Below are 22,763 nucleotides of genomic sequence, written 5' to 3' on the forward strand. Positions count from 1 at the left end.
AAGTTTGAGGTGAAAGCCCTCGTTCCACCCTCTACGAGTAGGCATGGTGGACCCACCCTCTGCGAATAGGTATGGTGGGCATCATTGAAGAAATTCCACCCTCTGCGAGTAGGCATGGTGGTCGCACCCTCTGCGAGTAGGTATGGTGGGTATCATGGAAGAAATTCCACCCTCTGCGAGAAGGCATGGTGGGTATCATGGAAGAAATTCCACCCTTTGCGAGTAGGTATGGTGGGTATCATGGAAGAAATTCCATGATGAGTTCGTTCACCCTCTGGGAGTAGTTATGGTGAACGTATCATGTGTTTCATCCATGGGAGTAGTCATGGTGGTAGCCTCTACGTGACTTGATTATTCATAAAATCCTCTCTTGCTAAAAGGGAGTGTTGAAATATGTAGCTAGGAGCGGATTCTAGTTTAAGTTATTTATGTAATCATGGGTGGTAGCATGTAATTTGTGTAACTTGTAAAGCATTTAGGTTTGACCCTAAATGGGCGAACCCCTGTGCAATTATGTAACTTGTAATTAGGGCCGACCTATATGTAACTTGTAATTAGGACCGACCTATATGTAACTTGTAATTAAAGGTCTGATCCTATTCTTGGCACCAAAACTATAAGGCCGACTATGATCTATTGGAGACATTAATTCATATATATACAAGATGATTTGTGATCATTCTAACATCAATACAATCAACGATTTTCCTATCTCTGCAATCAGCAAATCATAGAGGGTTTCTGAATCTGTCTAAAGGCTGGCGAACTTGTATTCCAAGTTGAGCGAACATCCTTCAGTGCTGCCGAATGAAGTTACAGTGACAACGATCTGCATTTGAAGGATTGTCAAGATCATAGCATTTTAGAGAAGTCTGCCCTAGCATGGGAATGTAATAAGTGTGCTACTGTGTTTAATCTAATATAAACTGAGACAATTGTTGTTGGGTTTTTCACCTCCAAGAGGGAGGTTTTCCCAGGGTACTACTGTGTTATATGTATTGCATTTATTGTTTTATGTTCATTGTTATCAGTCTGATCATAAAATCAACATGGTATCAGAGCGGGTTCCTTATATAAAGCCTAACAGCTTGAAGGTAGATTACGTATCCTTTTTGCAGACTGAGAGATCAGGGCAGTGTCCAGACTTCAAACTAAATTCACACTCCTGTGGCGAGGGTATTTATGAAGTGCTTATAGATGGATTTTGAGTGATGGCGAGGGCCGAAGGCCACGTAGCCATCATCAGATGGTTCAGTGTGATCTAAGTGGATGGTTATGTTGAAAACTAACTTATAAAGAGATAAGTATTTTTTGAATTTTTCATGCTGTTATCAATTCATTGGATAGTGAATCATGTATGATAGTCTTAAACTATTGGTAACCTCTCTTGAATGTATTTAGGACGGAGATTGCATTCTAGGGTGGACGAGCTTGATACATCCTGTGGGAAAGTCACGCGGGCTGAAGAATGGAGATGTAGCTTGCTGCCATGAGACTAAGTTGGTGGCTGAAGATGTTTTCTCGAAAAAAGAAGGCTATAACATTCAGAGGGAGCTTGTTAGGATTAGAGGGAGCCAGTTTCTTTCAGCTTCAGAGGAAGACTCTTCTTTTGTGTGATAGTTTTCATTCCACCCTCTGCGAGTAGGTAAGGTGGATCCACCCTCTACGAGTAGGTATGGTGGTGATACATTCTTGTCTGGGAGAAGTTTGAGGTGAAAGCCCTCGTTCCACCCTCTCACCCTCTGCGAGTAGGCATGGTGGACCCACCCTCTGCAAGTAGGTATGGTGGGCATCATTGAAGAAATTCCACCCTTTGCGAGTAGGCATGATGGTCCCACCCTCTGCGAGTAGGTATGGTGGGTATCATGGAAGAAATCCCATGATGAGTTCGTTCACCCTCGGGGAGTAGCTATGGTGAACGTATCATGTGTTTCATCCATGGGAGTAGCCATGGTGGTAGCCTCTATGTGACTTGATTATTCATAAAATCCTCTCTAGCTAAGAGGGAGTGTTGAAATATGTAGCTAGAATCGGATTCTAGTTTAAGTTATCTATGTAATCATGGGCGGTAGCATGTAATTTGTGTAACTTGTAAAGCATTTAGGTCTGACCCTAAATGGGCGAACCCCTTGTGCAATTATGTAACTTGTAATTAGGGCCGTCCTATATGTAACTTGTAATTAGGGCCGACCTATATGTAACATGTAATTAAAGGTCTGATCCTATTCTTGGTGCCAAAACTACAAGGCCGACTATGATCTATTGGAGGCATTAATTCATATATATACAAGATGATTTGTGATCATTCTAACATCAATACAATTAGTGAATATCCTATCTCTGCAATCGGCAAATCACCGAGGGTTTTTGAATCTGTTTAAAGGTTGGCGAACTTGTATTCCAAGCTGAGCGAGCATTCTTCAGTGCTGCCGAATGAAGTTACAGTGAGAACAATCTGCATTTGAAGGATTGTCAAGGTCGTACCATTTCAGATAAGTCTGCCCTAGCATGGGAATGTAATAAGTGTGCTACTGTGTTTAATCTAATATAAACTGAGACAATTGTTGTTGGGTTTTTCACCTTCAAGAGGGAGGTTTTCCCAGGGTACTACTGTGTTATATGTATTGCGTTTATTGTTTTATGTTCTTTGTTATCAGTCTGATCATAAAATCAACATGGTATCAGAGCGGGTTCTTTCTATAAAGCCTAACAGCTTGAAGGTAGATTCCGTATCCTTTTTGCAGACCGAGAGATCAGGGCAGTGTCTAGACTTCAAACTAAATTCACACTCCTATGGCAAGGGTATTTATGAAGTGCTTATAGATGAGAATGGATTTTGAGTGATGGCGAGGGCCGAAGGCCATGCAGCCATCATCAGATGATTCAGTGTGATCTAAGTGGATGGTTATGTTGAAAACTAACTTATAAAGAGAAGTATTTTTTGAACTTTTCATGTTGTTATCAATTTATTCGATAGCGAATCATGTATGATAGTCTTAAACTATTGGTAACCTCTCTTGAATGTTTTTAGGACGGAGATTGCATTCTAGGGTGGACGAGCTTGATACATTCTATGGGAAAGTTACACAGGTTAAAGAATGGAGATGCAACTTGCTGCCATGAGACTAAGTTGGTGGCTGAAGATGTTTTCTCGGAAAAAGAAGGCTATAACATTTAGAGGGAGCTTGTTAGGCTCAGAGGGAGCCAGTTTCTTTCAGCTTCAGAGGAAGACTCATCTTTTGTGTAATAGTTTTCGTTCCTCCCTTTGCGAGTAGGTAAGGTGGATCCACCCTCTGCGAGTGGCCATGGTGGTGATGCATTCTTCTCTAGGAGAAGTTTGAGGTGAAAGCCCTCGTTCCACCCTCTGCGAGTAGGCATGGTGGACCCACCCTCTGCGAGTAGGTATGGTGGGCATCATTGAAGAAATTCCACCCTCTGTGAGTAGGCATGGTGGTCCCACCCTCTGCGAGTAGGCATGGTGGGTATCATGGAAGAAATTCCAACCTCTGCGAGTAGGCATGGTGGGTATCATGGAAGAAATTCCACCCTCTGCGAGTAGGCATGGTGGGTATCATGGAAGAAATTCCACCCTCTGCGAGTAGGCATGGTGGGTATCATGGAAGAAATTCCATGATGAGTTCGTTCACCCTCTAGGAGTAGCTATGTTGAACGTATCATGTGTTTCATCCATGGGAGTAGCCATGGTGGTAGCCTCTATGTGACTTGATTATTCATAAAATCCTCTCTAGCTAAGAGGGAGAGTTGAAATATGTAGCTAGCATCGGATTCTAATTTAAGTTATTTATGTAATCATGGGCGGCAGCATGTAATTTGTGCAACTTGTAAAGCATTTAGGTCTGACCCTAAATGGGCGAACGCCCGCCTTGTGCAATTATGTAACTTGTAATTAGGGCCGACCTATGTGTAACTTGTAACTATATGTAACTTGTAATTAAAGGTCTGATCCTATTCTTGGCACCAAAACTACAAGGCCGACTATGATCTATTGGAGGCATTAATTCATATATATACAAGATGATTTGTGATCATTCTAACATTAATACAATCAGCGAATTTCCTATCTCTGCAATCAGCAAATCACAGAGGGTTTCTGAATCTGTCTAAAGGCTGGCGAACTTGTATTCCAAGCTGAGCGAACATCCTTCAGTGCTGCCGAATGAAGTTACAGTGACAACGATCTGCATTTGAAGGATTGTCAAGGTCATAGCATTTCGGATAAGTCTACCCTAGCATGGGAATGTAATAAGTGTGCTACTGTGTTTAATAAACTGAGACAATTGTTGCTGGGTTTTTTACCTCCAATAGGGAGGTTTTCCCAGGGTACTACTGTGTTATATGTATTGCGTTTATTGTTTTATGTTCTTTGTTATCAGTCTGATCATAAAATCAACAGTCTCGAGCCCCTTTTTCTTTTTAATTTCATGTCTTTAGTAATTGCTGCCAATGAATTCTTAATTCAACTGTATTTAAATGCCTTTATTATCTTAGTGATCCCAATAAGGCTGTGACTAACTTGGCAAGGCATGACATGATATACTGATATTTTTTCTTTAGAACATTTACGGAAGTTAGAGGAAAAGCCAGACAAATATATTTGTGTCAGAAATTGTGCCCTCTAAACATGTGCGTTTCTTTATGAAAGTGTACCCCTGGCAACATAAAGAAATAATGCACCAATTGGTACCAGTCATTCATTTGAGCACATGTATTAATATTAAACTACTGCGATGACTTAATATATTAAGATACAATGTTTTCAAATGAATTATCAGAAGATATAATGGAATAATATATTATTTACTGGGTAAATATCATGAAATATAATATATTATCGGCAGAAGCAGCTCCGCACAGCAGCACCTGATAATTACATATATCTGAATAAATCCCATTTAATAAGGGAACATTACATCCTACTACATTAGTTGAAAAGTGCCTATATATATATATATATATATGTCACCTATCCTACCACAGAGCTGAAATATTGAGCAACAACTCATACATAACCTGCAACCTGGAATATACCCAACATATAAATGGGACCAAAAAATCTCCTCATGGTTGTTGCCTGTGAAAAGTCTGCAATGATACGACACTGCAAATGAAAACCCCCAGAAATTAACATACTAATTGTCTGAAGTAACATAGAGCATAGCTGTTAATTAGAATTATCATCCAAATACTAAACAATTTTTTGGTATAGGAGCTCAAAAATTATTGAGCTACCTGTGCATTGCATTCGATTTAGCCATTTTGCATATCTTAGCATTGTATTCTGCCTCTTTTTTCATTACTAGCATTAACAAACTTCATTGTCATATCTATTATTGACTATTCCTGTTCCCTCAAATTTCTGCATATGGTGGTTTTGATTGCATTTGCAGTTTGATATAGGGTCTCTGTTGATTGCATTTGCAGTTTGATATAGGGTCTGATGGATAGTTTAATATGATGTGTTACTTCCTTCAGTGGTAGTATATGTTAGACTTGGCATTCTAATTACTTGCTGCAGGTTGAAATATACTAGTTTTGTTAGCAGAGAATGCAAGTTGCTAAAATATTACCAGAAAATAGTGAATACCATCATATTGAATAAATATACATTAACTCTTGAAAATGATTTTAAAAGATTTTACACTTTCAAGCATATGGCATACCCATGGCATCCGCATCCCAATACAGAGAGTTATTCTTATAAGATTTGGTCACTTAAAGATCTCATACCCCCAAGAATTATTTTTGATGTAAATCTGTTACTCTATTTAGGTTTGAATAAGGGAAGTGGTACTAAAAGGATGATGCCACATGGCATATGCCTAGTCAGCTAGCTGGAGGTGGGGGTAGAGGTGTGGAAGCCATAAAACTTATTTGTGCAATTCATAACAGCTGAAACGGTGTTCCCAACATGGGTTACAAGTTTCAAAACCAAGTTTCAAAACTGGTTTATGGACTAAATTACATTCATTATCAGAAATGCTAAGTCTTAGGCACATTTGGAGATATCATCTTACACACTAGAACAGCTGCCAAGTAACCTGCTATCGTGGTTTGGAGAATATTTATATTATCGTTGAACTTACTGTATGATAACGCTTTGTTGTAGAATCATGCTGATGTGTGAGATGAATATATTTTTTATTTAAAATGATGTCTTATTAACAAATTTTATGTTGGTGTTCTGTTTCTCTGAGATTGATGACTTTCTTTCTATTTCTACAGTTGTAGCATTTTATCTCTCTTCCGATACAATATCTGATTGCTAGGCATATGTTGTTCTCTATGTTATTGGTTTTTTGGTATTGGCCCATTGATTTGGGTCTAGTCTGGCCTGGATTTAGGTGTGGATCCAGTCCACTCCAGGGATCATCTAGGGTACCACCAGAGTCTTGTGGATTCATTCACGAACTTGGGCATACCTGCAGTGACTTTGGTGGGTGAAATGATAATTGATTGTTATTTAACAAAGGAGAGGAATATTGCCTATATATGCAATTATAGAAGATCTTTCCATAATGGAAACGATTGAGAACTAAATACAGAATAGATATATTCTAAATACTGACTGACAGAATAGAAGGTTACTAAAAACGAACTAAATGACTTAAATGACCATTATAAATTTATAAGTTAAATTTTACAATATTACGTTAATATTCTCCCTTAATGGTCATTCTACTAAATACCATGTAGAAGATTTGTCATGATCTGCTGGTATTTTGGCCATGATCCCATAGAAGGCCGATCCCTTCTCTGAATGCTGTGCGACATGAGCTTGCTGTTGAGACCCTCCCTAGCTGGATTTTTGATCAGCCAACAAAAAATGAGATTAAAAAACAGCTTCTCAGATGCCTTGCCTTCAATTTTTGTTGATAAAAAATCAGGAAAAAAATGAAACCCATGATGTGTTTTTAAAAAAATTGTGCAAAATTTTTGAATACCCACAATTCTCTGGAAGATATCTTTACCTTCACAGTTCTGAAAATTGTTAAAAAAACTAGGTCAAAAACTCTCCACTGCTTTGGAGAAAAGCAGCAACTTGTGCAAAATCTCAGTAGTTTTTAGTAACACCGTTCGTCCTCGAAACCCTAGGCACGACCCCAAAATACTGCAAAAAATTGATACGCACGATTTTGATGAAAAAATCATGCAAAAACACATGCTAAAGCTAGCCCAAGTTTGATTAAAAATAATTTTTTTTGCAAAAACAAACACCAAAAATCGTCAAAAAGGTGCTGCAAACTAACACCACAATTTTGTGGAAAACCACAAAATCGTTAAACCCTTGAAATGATTTTGGAAAAAGTAACGTGAACCAGAAAACCACAATTTTAATAAAAAAATTGTTCAAAAAACTTTGCTGCTAAAAATCCTCGATCTCTAGCACAAAAAACCATGAATATTATTCTATAAAAAAATCTGCCAAAAAACCATGAATATTATTCTATAAAAAAATCTGCCAAAAAACCCACGATTTTTGTTTTAAAAAAATCGATCTAAAAACTTACAGAAATTTCCCTGGAATTTTTTGGGAAATGGACCACAATTTTTTTTTATAAAATTTGCCAAATTAGAACCTATGCTTTGATACCAGGAAATGACAATTGATTGTTATTTAACAAAGGAGAGGAATACTCCTTATATAAGCAATTTCAAAAGATCTTTCTATAATGAAAATGATCGAGAACTAAAGACATAATAGAAGGATTCTAAATACTAACTAAATGACTCACATAATAGAAAGTTAATAAAATGAACTAAACGATTTAAATGACCATTATAAGCTAAATATTACAATATTACTTTAATAGCAGGGACCATCACCCAAGTGGTGAATTTGCTTGGTTTAATTAATTAATTTTTTTTGAATTCTAAGTTTGACTAAAAAGCCCCCTCCACACCCTAGGCCCCCCACTAAACTTGTTTGATTTGCCAAGTACTCTTCAAGTCTGAGTTTGCAAATTCTACATTATCATCATTAGATTGGACAATCTTCCCTAATGTTACTTGATGCTTACATTTTTCCTTGTTCTCTAGAAGATGACTTTTTCTTTTGGGTGGATTGATGTAGTTAGTGTACAATGTAGATTTTTGCCGTCACACCAAAAGCACAGACTAGTGGTGGAGAGCGATCTCATCGTTGATATAGTCGCTACGCCAACACCCCCTCACACGATAGAGCCGGATACAACCACGTACCATGTAGGATTTGTACCCACTACATACCACGTCGATAAGCCAAGCTTACGCGGACAAAGGGTCCAAGGCTTGAGGGACTTGAACCTATGACCTTCACTCTGATACCATGTCGATTTTGCCATCACACCAAAATCATGTACTTTTGGTGTGACGGTAAAAATCTACATACAATACCTTTTATTATTTTTATATTATATTGTTTATTCGACTATGTATTTGCTAGTGCCACTACTAATGCAAGTTGCACTTTTTGTGGTTATTTTAATTCGCCAATATCCATATCATTTAATATGGATGCTGATGATGATATTTTTTGAAGATCCATATGATGATGCTTGATCAATGATGGCTGATTGTTAACACTTGACGTTATTATTTTTTAATTTTAATATATAATAATAATATCATGACATTTGAGTTTGACAAATTGACATTGTAATATTTTTTATTTTCATCTCGCTTTTGTTTATTATACAATATATGGTGCTATATGTGATATTTTGAACTTAATTACTGCTGTAAATATGTGTACGTTTCTGTTTTTTTATATATTTTGTATGGACAAACCTAAAACAAACCCGACCCCTAAATTATTTTTTGACCGAACATGCAAACCCAAACCAAATCCCAAACCCAAACCCAAACCCCAGGACCGGTAACTTAGGTCGTTTTTATGATTATTTACATTGCATTTTTTGTATGCATTTGTCTTATAATATAGAATCTGATCAGTTAACGTTCAATATATGAATTAAGAGTCCTGTGTCATGCCAATTAAACATTTTATGGATACTACACTTTAAGAAATCTCAACTTAAAGACAGAAATCTTTTTACAGTTAAACAATGTGAGTTATCAGTTTTGGTTGATGCCATCATTTTCTTCATAGAATTATGCATTTGCTTCTGCCTTTTTGGTGGTCAATATGAGATCTTATTAGGAATTATTTTTATGTTCTCTAATCAATGACACTGCTTGTTGTTTTCTCTGTTCACTTTTGAACTGCACAGGTTTCTTGGTGCCATCAAACAGTATCTTTGTCTATCACTTTTGAAAAACAGTGCGTCATCTCTCATGAACATTTTTCAACTTTCATGCTCTATTTTCATGAGCTTGGTGTCAAGATTTAGGGCAGGATTAAAGGCTGAGATTGGTGTTTTCTTTCCGATGATTGTACTTCGGGTTCTGGAAAATGTGGCCCAGCCAAATTTCCAGCAGAAAATGATAGTTCTTCGTTTCTTGGAGAAACTCTGTGTTGATTCACAAATTTTAGTGGATGTTTTTATCAATTATGATTGCGATGTGGAGTCATCTAATATATTTGAGAGGTATGCATTTTCACCTTTATATCATTTGTTGGCCATTTCTTTCAATCCATCAACTTGTTGAGTTTCTTCTTTCCAGATAAATAATACTGTATTTCACACTGATCTTGTATTATATATGTGAATGTCAGCACATGCTCACACATTCTGTTTTATGGTGTATTTGTTAGCTCATGTCTATCTTGAAGTTATTGGATGTGTTTTTGAAGTTATGACAAACAATGTAACTCATCAACTGACACGCTAGATTATTACAGGATGGTCAATGGGCTGTTAAAAACTGCTCAAGGAGTTCCCCCTGGTGCTGCCACTACATTGTTGCCTGCCCAGGATGCCACCATGAAACTTGAAGCCCTCAAGTGTCTGGTAGGGGTGTTGAGATCAATGGGAGATTGGATGAACAGACAATTGCGTATTCCAGATTCTCATCTTTTGAAAAATGTTGAAGTTGATGATGGAAATACAGAGTATGCTAATAATTCACATTTATCCAATGAAGTAGGGGAGGAATCTGTGGATGGTGGGGATTCCCATCCTGAAACAGGGACGGAAACATCTGAAGCTGCTTCATTTGAGCAACGACGTGCATATAAGCTAGAACTTCAGGTAAATGTCTTTATCCTATCTGCTCTCTTTTTACTTGTTTCATCTCTTCCAAAAATCCTCCTATACTTTGTTGAATTTTTTCTCATCTTAGAAACTAATGAATTGACTGGAAACAGGAAGGAATCTCTCTTTTCAATCGGAAGCCTCGCAAAGGCATTGAGTTCCTTGTTAATGCAAAGAAGGTGGGAGACTCGCCAGAGGAGATAGCTGCATTTCTTAAAAATGTATCTGGTTTGGACAAGACTTTGATTGGTGACTATTTGGGGGAAAGGGATGATTTTTCACTCAGGGTCATGCATGCATATGTTGACTCTTTTAATTTTCAAGATATGCAATTTGATGAGGCACTTAGGCTCTTCTTACAAGGGTTCAGATTGCCTGGAGAGGCCCAGAAAATTGATCGCATTACAGAAAAGTTTGCAGAGCGCTATTGCAAATGCAACCCAAAGGCATTTACTAGTGCAGACACAGCTTATGTACTTGCTTATTCTGTAATAATGCTCAATACAGATGCACACAATCCAATGGTGAAAAATAAGGTTTGTTTCCTAGTTTTTTATTGGTCTTCTAGGCTTATTGCCAATTCTCATGCATTGGCAGATCACTAAGTAGTTTCAGACAGTTTTGTACCAGCTGCGTCTTTTGTAACATACGATTTTATTTCAGATGTCAAAGGCAGATTTCATACGAAATAATCGAGGTATTGATGATGGGCAAGATTTACCTGAAGACTATCTGGGATCCTTGTATGATCGTATTGTGAAAATAGAAATTAAGATGAAAGATGATACTTTGATTCCTCAAAGTAAACTTCCGACAAATTCAAACAAAATTTTAGGTTTAGATAGCATACTCAATATTGTAATTCGCAAACGAGGTGAAGGAAAAGATCTGGAAACTAGTGATGATCTTATTAGGCATATGCAAGAGCAGTTCAAGGCAAAGGCTAGCAAATCTGAGTAAGTGTTATTTACATTATTTGAATGCAATATTCTAGATGCAGTTCTTTTATAATCTATTGTTACTAAGTTTCTTGCCTTGATCTGTTCAGGTCTGTCTATTATGCTGCTACAGATGTGGTGATCTTAAAATTCATGGTGGAGGTGTGCTGGGCTCCGATGCTGGCAGCATTCAGTGTTCCTCTTGACCAAAGTGACGATGAAGTTATTACTTATCAATGTCTTCAAGGTTTTCGTTATGCAGTTCATGTCACCTCTGTCATGTGTATGCAAACGCAACGAGATGCTTTTGTGACCTCATTAGCAAAATTTACATCCCTTCACTCTGCTGCGGACATAAGACAGAAAAACATTGATGCAATCAAGGTTAGCAAGTCACTTTTATTTATAGATGACCCTACGTTTGACAATGGTGCTGTGTTTATTTTGTAGCAGAGTTTGAAAAGGATGAGTTTTGAACAGAGCCAAATATTTTTTACCTTTTATTGTAAGTTATTTGTGATACCCAAATTAAGTTAAAAGCAGCCGATAGATTAAGGAAAATTTATTAAACTTTTAAAAGTGAATTCAGTGTGAGCTGGATAAGATGGATTGTAAAACTTCTTTTTCCAGAAGTAAAATGCTATTTTCTTGAATCTACAAACGAATGGCAACAACTTCATCAATTGGTTTACAGCTCCGCACTTGCTTAATTTCACGATTACCTCTTTCTTTGCCTATTGCTTTTGTGAGAAGCATAGTAGTTATCACCTACACATAGGGTTCATAGATTCCAAAGAAAATATCTAACATGTATTTAATAGATATTGTTAACACCTCTCCAATAACATGTAAACACCCCCAAACCTAACCAATTTTTTTTTCTTCCATGCTGTGGAACACGAATCAGTTGACTCAAACTGTTTTGAAGAAGGAAAAAAAATCTTGAATTATTTCGAAACTGATCGAACCATACCTAACGAACATAAAGACTCTATCTATTCCGCCATTCTTTTTGAAAATACCCATATGAGTGTAAAAAAGGAAAAAAATAAACTCATCGTACCATTATGGTGTGATAAACAATGGGGAAAGCGAAGAATTCCTTGTCCTGATTTCATTTTTAGAATACCCAGAGGACAAGGTATTTTACTAAATAAAAAGCACATTTTTGCTTTTTTGAATGACCCCCGTTCAAAAATGATAAAATATGGGAATATTCTCGGAGGTTATTCAATTGAAAAAAAAAGGAATTCTCTTGAAAATCAATTAGACGGAGGGCCCAGATTAAAAATAAAAAAGACTTTATGCTTCTCTTATTTCAGTAGGAACAAATGAGATCATTATCAATATGATTCAAATTAGCTTGCTGAAATACCCTTTTTTCAATATCGCAAAAAGGGAAAATATAGCAAGTTCTCCATTTTTGTTTCATAACAAATTAGGTCACACTAATTTGAATGATCAAAGTAAATTACTGAGTAAGGGAACTATTCGTTCATTACCTAATGAGAATAAAAAAGATGAATCTTTTACTATTCTTTTTCCTTATGATTTTTTGCAAATCGTTTTGTTTCATGATTTAAAATGCTTGAATACAGTAAAAAAGTTGGATGCAAATAAAAAAAGAATTGAATTGTTAGGTCTCCTGGGTCATTTACATAGTATTGCTAATCGTTTCCCATACTCTCATTTCATGACTTATAAAAAAGTGTTGGTATTATGGAGTTCACATTGTTCTCACATTCATTGTTACACTTTGGCAAGCATATTTCAGATTTAACTGACTTATGTATCCATGATAAATACATACTTACTTTGATAACTCAACCTCACAATATGACGTTGAATTGTGTATCCTCACTGTATTTGAGTAAGCAATGTGCATTTAGCAAAACAAAAGATAAGAGCATAGGTTTGACTAGAACTTGAATCAAAACATAAATTTCTTTAAACAATTACCGCATTCTAACCTTAGTTGTGTGCTTTGTAATTGTTAAACAGCAATTGTAGAACTAGGAAAACTGTCAAATCAGTCTAGGAAATTTGAAATTTCCCAATCAGAATTTCTTCAAATTTTATGTGAATACATTATTGAGACACATTTATGTATCTTTTGAATCTACAAACATATCTTTATGTAAATCTGAAAACTCCGAGACATCAACAATATGTATCCTTATTACTAACAATACATTGGGTTGTCTCTTACCTTACAGCTTATGTATCTTCATTGAAGATACTAACAAGTGCATACTGCGTAAGTTCACTCTTCAAGATTCTGTTATAACAGTGATCTGAATTCAGGTTCCAACAAGAATGATTTCAACATTGATAAGTGAAGGTTAGAACTTTCATAGCAGGTTGTCTTGTCAGGTTTCAACAAAACATGACAAGCTCAATCATGAATGACAGCTTCTGGTACACAGATGATCCATCAAATCCTTGAACTTAGGTCTAGGGTAAGATGGGCCCAAGCAATGAGTTGTATTGCCTAGACCCCACCTAAGGGTGCAAACTGAAAGAGGCAATCATCAAGATCCAAGGAGGTGAGGATACGAACATTCACTTAAGCCACATGATCACAACTTATTACCAAACATTGTGTAGATGACTTTCCATAATGTCGTGTATGAGAGCATTGACATTTTTATGCAAGTACATAATTTGTAAATGAGTCTGAACAATCTTAAATAATGCATGCAATATACTTTGTGTGCATTCATACAAGACATGCAAAATTACATTACATCATAAATATCCCAACAAACATTGAACATAAACTTTAGATCGTATTATTTGTTGACCTTGTACAATACATCATTTAAACACAATACATTCAAATCATCATTTTTCTTAATATGAGACCCATGCAAAATCTAAGTGAATGTCACTTTTAAGTTCAATGGTCAAAAACATGTAAATTATATATTATATATATAAGTTCAATGGACCCTGCGAGGGGCGCTGCCCCTCGACCCCGCAAGGGGCTCTGCCCCTTGACCCCGCTGGGGGTGCTGCCCCCAGACCCCCGCAAGGGGCGCTGCCCCTTGACCCCGTTGGGGGCGCTACCCCCAGACCCCCGCAAGGGGCGCTGCCCCTTGACCCCGTTGGGGGCGTTGCCGGCAAAATCCAGGTCCTCAGTTTGAAAAATTAAACTTGGATGTTCTTAGTTTGAATCCATTTAATGATCAAACTTTAAATTGTTGAAAGTTGAAACAATGATACTTGAATATTTTATCATTTTGATATTAGACTTGATGTATATGATGCTGTTATGGTATGATCATGATGCTACGATTACAAGTTTATGTTGGTTTTGTTGTTTATATGATGCTATGTGACATGCTAATCTTAATTCATGCTTATAGGTTGCATATATATATAATTTACATGTTTTTGTACTAACGAACCCAAACGAACCCAAACCCCTTTTCAAAATTTTGCCGTACCGGCGTACCGGGTTCTTCGAACCCGAACCGGTACCCGAACCCGAACCGGTAACTTAGATTTAATTATAAAATAAAGCTCTCCAATTATGTCAAATATTTAAGTCGGCCTAATCTTCTAGATGTTTACTAGAGCTCTTTTTAAGGAGGCTGGCTGGTGGAAAGTAAGGCATGCTTATGGATTCAATATAACAATTTATGCTTTCTCGAGATGGAAACCTTCAGGAGTTCTACAGAAGGGTTGGACAAAAACCAAGCTCTTCCAAAGGGGTGTATTTGCGACGGAGTTCACAGCTGGGCCAAATTTGCGGAGTCTCCATTGGAGACAATTTTGGAGATAAGTTCTATTGACAGATTTGTAAGTCAAGGGATGTTGTCTTCTTGATATTAGATAAGTCTCAGAATAAAATTATTACAGATTTTGGAGGTTCAATATTATATCTTTGGTGGGTCATATTTATTCTATGAATTCATAATGAAGGCAAATAGTGGTGGTGGGTCTCAACGATTAATATGACGGAATTGTAGATTGGTTATGCTTGCGGGTCTTTAAGATGCCGAATCAATAAATATTGGAATGTTTCATAGATGATAAGTAAAAAATAAATAATTTTTTTGTGAACACTTCTATGATGAGCGCAACCTAAAGAAGATTGGAATCCTTGAAATATACCATTGACTTTTAAAGTAGCTTGATGGCGACGGAAGCAATATATTTTAGCCGGTGGAGAAAATAAACATATGGTTCCTTTGCACGCCGCATAGACAGGAGAGTCGGATAATGATAATTTCAATGGAGCAACTATAGAAGATTTTCAATCATCTTAATGCATGGAGTATTTCCAGCGAAGGACTTTGAGAAGCAGGTAAATTCACATGGATTCATATTATCATACTGAGAGAGTAAACCTGTGTTACTACCGTGAGGCATCTGTTGATCAATTGAGATTGGGAGTGGTGTCTGTGTGATACAACTCTTTTGTTAGGTGTGCTATGGCTGGTATTAAATCGCATTTGCAAGCAGAAGTAGGAGCTGTGAAGGATTGTGAACTTCGTATCTGATTTGGGCGTATTGTTTGGTGATTGGTTGTGCATTGTGATTTCCAACGTAGGCTACATCAATTTATATCAGCATTTTTTGAAGAGCAATCTCCTATTGCCGTTGTGCTGATTGGTTCAGGTGCAAGTTGACTATTTTGTTTTTTTATCTTTGATAAAACTGTGTGATTACTTGAACTATTTATAATCGGATATAATGGTGTTGACAAATCTGAAACATGTGGCATATTGATAGAACTTATTTCTGGTTATTCATTTGTGTATTCAATTTGCAAATTAACCTAGCATAGACAAAAATAAGACTAATAAACAAACCTAGCAGTGTTATGATATTATACAATAATCAGAACTGAAAATTGTTAAATTTGAGGGAGATCTTGTAAGGGTCATTTCAGTGGTATCAGAGCAATGAACATGCCAGCCTGAGGGGAGAAATTGATGAGTGACAGAGAGCAGCGATGCCATTTGTGTGAAAAGAAGAAGGGAACTGCCATGGGAGATAAAGAAGGTGATGCTGCTGAAGCATTCTTCAAAAGGACTGAAGAATTCCACAGTAATATGTCTGAGACATTGAGGGAAATGGTTTAGCTATTGAGAGGCTTAAATCAGCAACCAAGTGTTGACAAGCCTGCACATAATAGGACTGAAGGTAGTACTTCTAATGGGGATAAAACTTCTGCTGATGGAGAAAGAGCCTTAGTAAACACCAGATCCTTTACGGTCAAGTTCTTGCAAAAAGATATAGACGAAGAGTAGTCTGACCAGGTTAATGAAATGGACAAATTTCATGATGAATACAATGCTTTGAGTGCTGCAATTCACAAATATATGACTTTCACGGAGTTCTATGAGCTGAAAACAAAAAGTGGGCATAGGAAGAGTTATGATGAAAGAAAGGATGTGCAGCATCGTATGGGGAAGATTACAAACACCCAACATTGGTGGGACAAGCAGTACATCAGCAAGGTCATGGCTACATAAATTAGACACCTACTTTTCATTGAATCCTATGTTTGAAGAGGAGATCATCAAGTTTGCTACTTTACACCTTGAAGGGATAGCCCATGAATGGTGGTATCATGGCATGATAACTCAAGGGGATGATTCTATAACCACAATGGAGGACTTCAACAAAATGTTGACTTAAAGATTTGATAGGAAGGACACAAAAATTCACTTCAGGGATTTATCACAGCTGAAACAAGAAGGTAAAGTGGAGGACTTTGTAGCAGAATTTCAAAGGCTTGCGGTAATGGTTCCAGATGTAACATAAAGAAGACTCATTGTACTATTTGTTGAAGGCTTGGTTGAACCTCTCAAGGGTTTACTAAGGGCATTTAATCCAAATACCTTGCAGGATGCCATCAGAAGAGCCCTTAATTTGGAGGAGTCAGTGACTAGGAACAGCTATACCTCTAAGTTAAAGCACAATCATGAGGACACTAGTACCAAGCACAAGAAGGTATCACAAGAGGAGCCCAAAGTCCCATCCAAGCTAAGTAAGGAAGATGATAAGAAGCTGGATTTTGAGAGCAAGAATGAGCTGCATAGGAAGAAATTGTGCTTCATTTGTAAGGAGCCATGGGTGCTTGGTCATAGATGTTGTGGAAAAGGTACAGTCATAGATGTTGTGGGAAAGTTCAATTGCATTATAATATTATATTGAAGTTACATCCGATGCTGATGATGCAATTGACGATACCTTAGAATGTGACAATGAGGAGCAAGACACTATAGCCTTAGTCTTAGTCACCGCGTTTGCCGAATTTTCGGCTTCAAGTTTGAAATTCGGCGAACCCATAAAATCGGAATGAAATTCATAAAAATTCATCTAAAATTCGCAGGATAATAGGCAGGTTTTTTCCTTCAACGAATGACCAGTTCGAAGTTGCCATTGAAGAATGAGGGCTGCATAAGGGTTGCAGGTTGACACAATGCCTGGCCACCGGTAGGGTTTGTAGATAGCCGTGTCGTGTTAGGAGACAGGATATAAGAGTTGCTCGATATAAATAATTTGTCGTGCTTTTCTCCAATAGATACTTTATAAAGACTTCATAAACCATACTTTATAAAGTTGAATGAGAATGGGATATATTAAAATAAATAATAGAAACACTCTGCTAGAACTTAACATAGATTAATATTAAAGTTGTTGCCCGATATAAATTGCACGATATACTTTATAAAGTTGAACGATAAATGTAAAGTTGTTGTGCAATATATATGTTAACTAAAATAAAAAAATTAAAGCAAAACTTAAATGAGAATTAACATTAAATTCGTAGGATTTAACATTTAATATATTAAAAATTAAATATTTTAGAATAATTAATTTAAATTTTAAATATTTATATATAAACTTTGACAAATTTAAATTAAAATATATAAATTAAATTAAGCAATTTTTTTTTTTTGATAGGTAATGGGCCGAAGCCAATAAGGTGTACATACCCTACCCCCTTGTGGTATTTGAACTTGTGACCTCTCTTTTAAGAGTACAAGTTCTCCACCACTAGGCCAACTTAGGCTGTATAAATTAAATTAAGCAAATTTAATATTGTTTATTCTAATTTTTTTATAGATATATTATTCATATTTTTTAAACAATCAAATTTATATAAGCGAATTTAATGACGAATTTTTTTTTCGAATTTTTTCCTCTTGCCGAATTTCATCCGAATTTTATTGTTGGTGAACTCGAATTCGAACGCGGTGACTTAGGCCTTAGTACATGGTGCTACAGTTTTACTTCTAGGTACCCCCAAATATCAACTATTTAGAGTAAGAGGAATTGTTAATGGACAACAAGTGACATGTTTGGTTGATAGTGGTGCAACTCACAATTCTGTGAGTGATAGCTCGATAGGAAAAGGAGGTTTGCCATTAGATGATTTTTCAAGATTTCGTGTCATGATGGCTGATGTATTTAAGAGGAAATGCAACAAGAGAGTACCACAAATGAGCATTGAGTTTGATGATTACACAATCATTGATGATTTCTACATGATCGAGATTGTTGATTTTGATATCATATTAGGAATTCAATGGTTGCATTCTCTTGGACAATACATTTAGGACCTCTAGCAGATGGAGTTGGAGTTCATGGTGGATGGAAAGAAGATAATACTCATGGCATTGGTGGATGAAGCACCATAGATAGCAGTAGTAAGGATGATTACAACGATAAACAATCATGATGTGAATGAGGAAACAACCTTATGAGTAGATTTTCCAACGTATGGATATGACATTAATGCAAGAGATTTTTCAGGTATGACATTTCATGACGAGTTTCCATCTCATTTGCATCTATGGTGGGTAATTTGGAGTATGTAGAATGGATGAGTATACAAACACTCATGAGTATGCAGCATGTTGTTAATCAAATTTCAGTCTATAGCATGAGTATGGAGTGGTGGAATTATGATGAGACATTGTTGTAAGGAGAATGGATAAGGGACAATCATCCTTTTCCTATCAGGAGTCATGATAGTTCCAACAATTGGGAACCATTGTTCAGTATAACTGTATAATGGTGGGTATACTTCAACATGACAAAGTTGCAGGTTTCAGTAGTGCTGATTGCATTAGAGTGGGCAACAGAGTGATGTAGTGCTCTTCATACGTCTGGTCTGGGATCCTAGTGGTGTAACAGAGAATTGCTTGAGGGCAAGCAATGTTTGGGTCAGGAGGACTGTAATGTCCCCAAGTTTTAATAAAGTGGCTTAATTGAATTAATTGATTAAGTTGTTAAAAAATTAATGTTATTTCTAAAGGACAACTTTAATTAATTAGTTTAGTTATAAAATAAAGTGAAAATTTTAAAATAATATTTATGGTCACTTTATTAAGTAAAGTTCTCCAATTATGTCAAATATGTAAGGTGGCCTAATCTTCTAGATTTTTCTTGGAGCTCTTTATAAGGAAGCTGGTTGGGAGAAAGTTTGGCAATCTTATGGATTCAATATAGCGATTTATGCTTTCTCAAGACGGAAACCTTCAGGAGTTCCATAGAAGATTTGGACGATAACCTAGCACTTCCAAAGGGGTGGATTCGTAATGGAGTTCACAGCTGGGATCAATTTGTGAAGTCTCTATTGGAGACAAATTTGTACATAAGTTCTGTTGACAGGTTTGTAAGTCAAGGGATGTTGTCTTTTTGATATTAGATAAGTCTCAGAATAAAAATTTTACAGATTTTGGAGGTTTGATATTATATCATTGGTGGTTCATGCTTATTCTATGAATTCATTATGAAGGCAAATAGGGGCAGTGGGTCTTAGCGATTGATATGACGGAACTGTAGATTGGTTATGCTTGCAGGTCTCTAAGTTGTCGAATCAATAAAGATTGGAATGTTTCATAGAGGGTAGGTAAAAAATAAATAATATTTCCGTGAACACTTATATTATGAGCGCAACCTAATGAAGATTTAAATCATTGAAATATACCATTGATTTCTAAAGTAGCTTGATGGCAGCAGAAGCAATATATTTTAGCAGGTGGAGAAAATAAGCATATGTTTCCTTTTAAACACCACATAGACATGAGAGTTTGATAATGATCATTTTAACGGAGCAACTATAGAAGATTTTTGATCATCTTAATGCTTGGAGTATGTCTATCCAAGGACTTTGAGAAGCAGCTAAATTCACATGGATTCATATTATGATCTGAGAGAGTAAACCTGCAATACTACCATGAGGCATCTGTTGATCAATTGAGATTGGGAGTGGCGTCGTTTTGGTACAACTCTTCTGTTTGGTGTGTCGTGGCTGGTATTAAATCACATCTGCAAGAAGAACTAGGTGCTGTGAAGGATTGTGAACTTTGTATCTGATTTGGGTGGATTGTTTGGTGACCGGTTCTTCGCTTCCAATGCATGCTACATATATTTATATCAGCATTCATTGAAGAGCAATCCCCTATTGTTGCTGTGCAGATTGGTTCAGGTGCAAGTTGACTACTTTGTTCGCTATCTTTGAATAAACTGTGTAATTACTTGAACTATTTATAATCGGATATGATGGTGTTGACAAACTTGAAACTGTTATTTTTAATACTTTCAGATTGATATAAACTCAGAAATCAGAATTTAGTTTCTAACTAGTTTGATTAGCTAAAAGATTTAGAGATTTCTAGATTTAGTGATAACATAGAAATGAACAAAAATGAGAACAAGACACGGTTACCCTGAGAAAACCTCCTAGGAGGAAAAACCCAGCCAGAAAAGATCCTCAGATCTGATTATGGATTATAGTCATATAATCATTACAACACTTATCTCAAGTACTTGAAGATGCAGATGTTGCTGTCACAAGAAGGATGGCAGATTGAGGTAGTTGTCTTCAAGATTAGCTCTCTGTCACAGAGATGATGATTGCTGCCACTTGGATGATGTTCGCTGCCCCTTTAAACTAGTTCACAGTCCTTCAAGAGAGTTTGCTGTGCTTTCAAGGGATTCACTGTGCATCTACTAAGGTTTGCTGACTTCTAATGATGATTTGCTGTCTTCTGAATATGATTCGCTAAACACAGAGATGCTTTGCTGTAGGATACCGAAGTATGAATGTAATTGCTTCTTTAACCTTCGCATAGAGCAGATGTATATTTCGCATGGAGAGATCTTGTGAGTGAATAATAATGTGAGGTTGACATTTATTTATATGTGGAGCGAAGTCTTAGTTAGGTCAGCTTTACTTTATAATTAACTTTATTTATTATTTTCCCTTTTTAGCGAATTGCCTTGTTGAATAGGGTAGGGTTGGCCCTATTTAGGAACACGTTGAGTGTGGCGTGAGGTTTAAGTTGCCGTGAGGTATAGGCATGAGGTTTAAGTTGCCGTGAGGTATAGGGCCCAGCCCTACACGTTGAAGAAAGGGGCCAGCCCTTTGGGCGGATTCCAATGTTGCCCAAGGCAATTGGAATCCACCATTCCCTAATTACAATCAACAGAAACATGTGGCATATGGATACAACTTCTTTCTGGTTATTCATTTGTGCATTTAATTTGCAATTTGAAACTTAGCATAGACAACAATAAGACTGATAAACAAACCTAGCAGTGGTATGATATTACACAATAATTAGAACTGAAAATTGTTGAATTTGAAGGTGATCTTGTAAGGGTCATTTCAGTTGTAAGTTGAGAATTGATCTCCCATGCTATGTTGGAGTCTCAAATTTAGAAGAGTTGGTTCACTCGATCAGTGAGCCAAAAAGATACTTGAAGTTAAAAGACAACTAGGATTTGAAAGAGTCAAGTGCACGACCACAAGGTTGAAATGGCATAGAACACTAGGCTTGGGGTTGAATAGAACTTAATAATATGCAAGGTTTTGTTGAAACGTGGTCATAGAGATGATGAGCCATGTTTGAAGAAGAGCTTGTTGCAAAAAACAATCTTGATAAAACCCATTGAAGTAGATTGCATTTTTTTTGGAAAATCTCATTAACTGCTATTTTAATTGAGATTAATTGATATATTGGACAATGTTACTTGTTTCCTGTATTTTTTGATATTATCTATTTTTTTCTCTTTTTAGGTTGTAAATTGTGATTTATTTGCTCATTTAGATTTTATTCTGCAATAAAATAGGTAGGCTTTTGAGAAATTTCCTAGAAATGTGCTAAGAGATTGAAAATATCTTTATCTTTGGTTTGCTGAGATCATAGTTTAAAAATTTGGACTAGCAATTTAAAAAAACTCAAGACTTTGCAAGAACTCAACAAATTTATTGAACATCAAAGGATGTTTTAATTTTTAAAAATATGCTCTAAAAACATGCATATTTTGACTTTATGGACCATATTACTTATTTCCTTCATATATAGATTAAAACTAGTGTTTAATATACTTCATAGACCAAAAAATGTGTTCAAACTTTCAATGTTTCAATACATATAAACTTTGTTTTTCAACATCAACAAAAGTAACAAATGATAATTTTCTTCTACGACTAAAGCTTAGAAAAGTCTTGCTTTTGTGGGGGTATCGTGGAGTTTAATGGTATAATTGTAGTATCCTCAATAGAAGCCTCAAGCATAGGCTCAAGTTGTGTATGTGGTGAATCTGCCCTTGATGTCTCACCAAACTCACCATATACCTACTCATATGCTGCCACATTTGTTTGCCATTTGGCTGCATCCTTCTCCAAATGAACAAT

The 22,763-nt window shown here is 36.3% G+C and overlaps 1 protein-coding gene across 2 annotated transcripts in view; it reads left to right on the plus strand.

Moving 5' to 3' along the window:
• The window catches only part of LOC131068341 (brefeldin A-inhibited guanine nucleotide-exchange protein 2), a 40,926-nt gene that overhangs the window by 4,219 nt on the left and 13,944 nt on the right, over nt 1–22,763 (plus strand). For both annotated transcript variants that reach the window (XM_058003523.2, XM_058003524.2), the window contains exons 2-6: nt 9,231–9,548; nt 9,803–10,151; nt 10,268–10,690; nt 10,818–11,110; nt 11,203–11,476. In XM_058003523.2, the coding sequence (XP_057859506.1) occupies nt 9,231–9,548; nt 9,803–10,151; nt 10,268–10,690; nt 10,818–11,110; nt 11,203–11,476 (1,657 nt within the window). The remainder of the gene's footprint in view (nt 1–9,230; nt 9,549–9,802; nt 10,152–10,267; nt 10,691–10,817; nt 11,111–11,202; nt 11,477–22,763) is intronic.

Source organism: Cryptomeria japonica, chromosome 11, assembly GCF_030272615.1.
Source record: "Cryptomeria japonica chromosome 11, Sugi_1.0, whole genome shotgun sequence".
In the NCBI taxonomy this organism is placed as follows: Eukaryota; Viridiplantae; Streptophyta; class Pinopsida; order Cupressales; family Cupressaceae; genus Cryptomeria; species Cryptomeria japonica.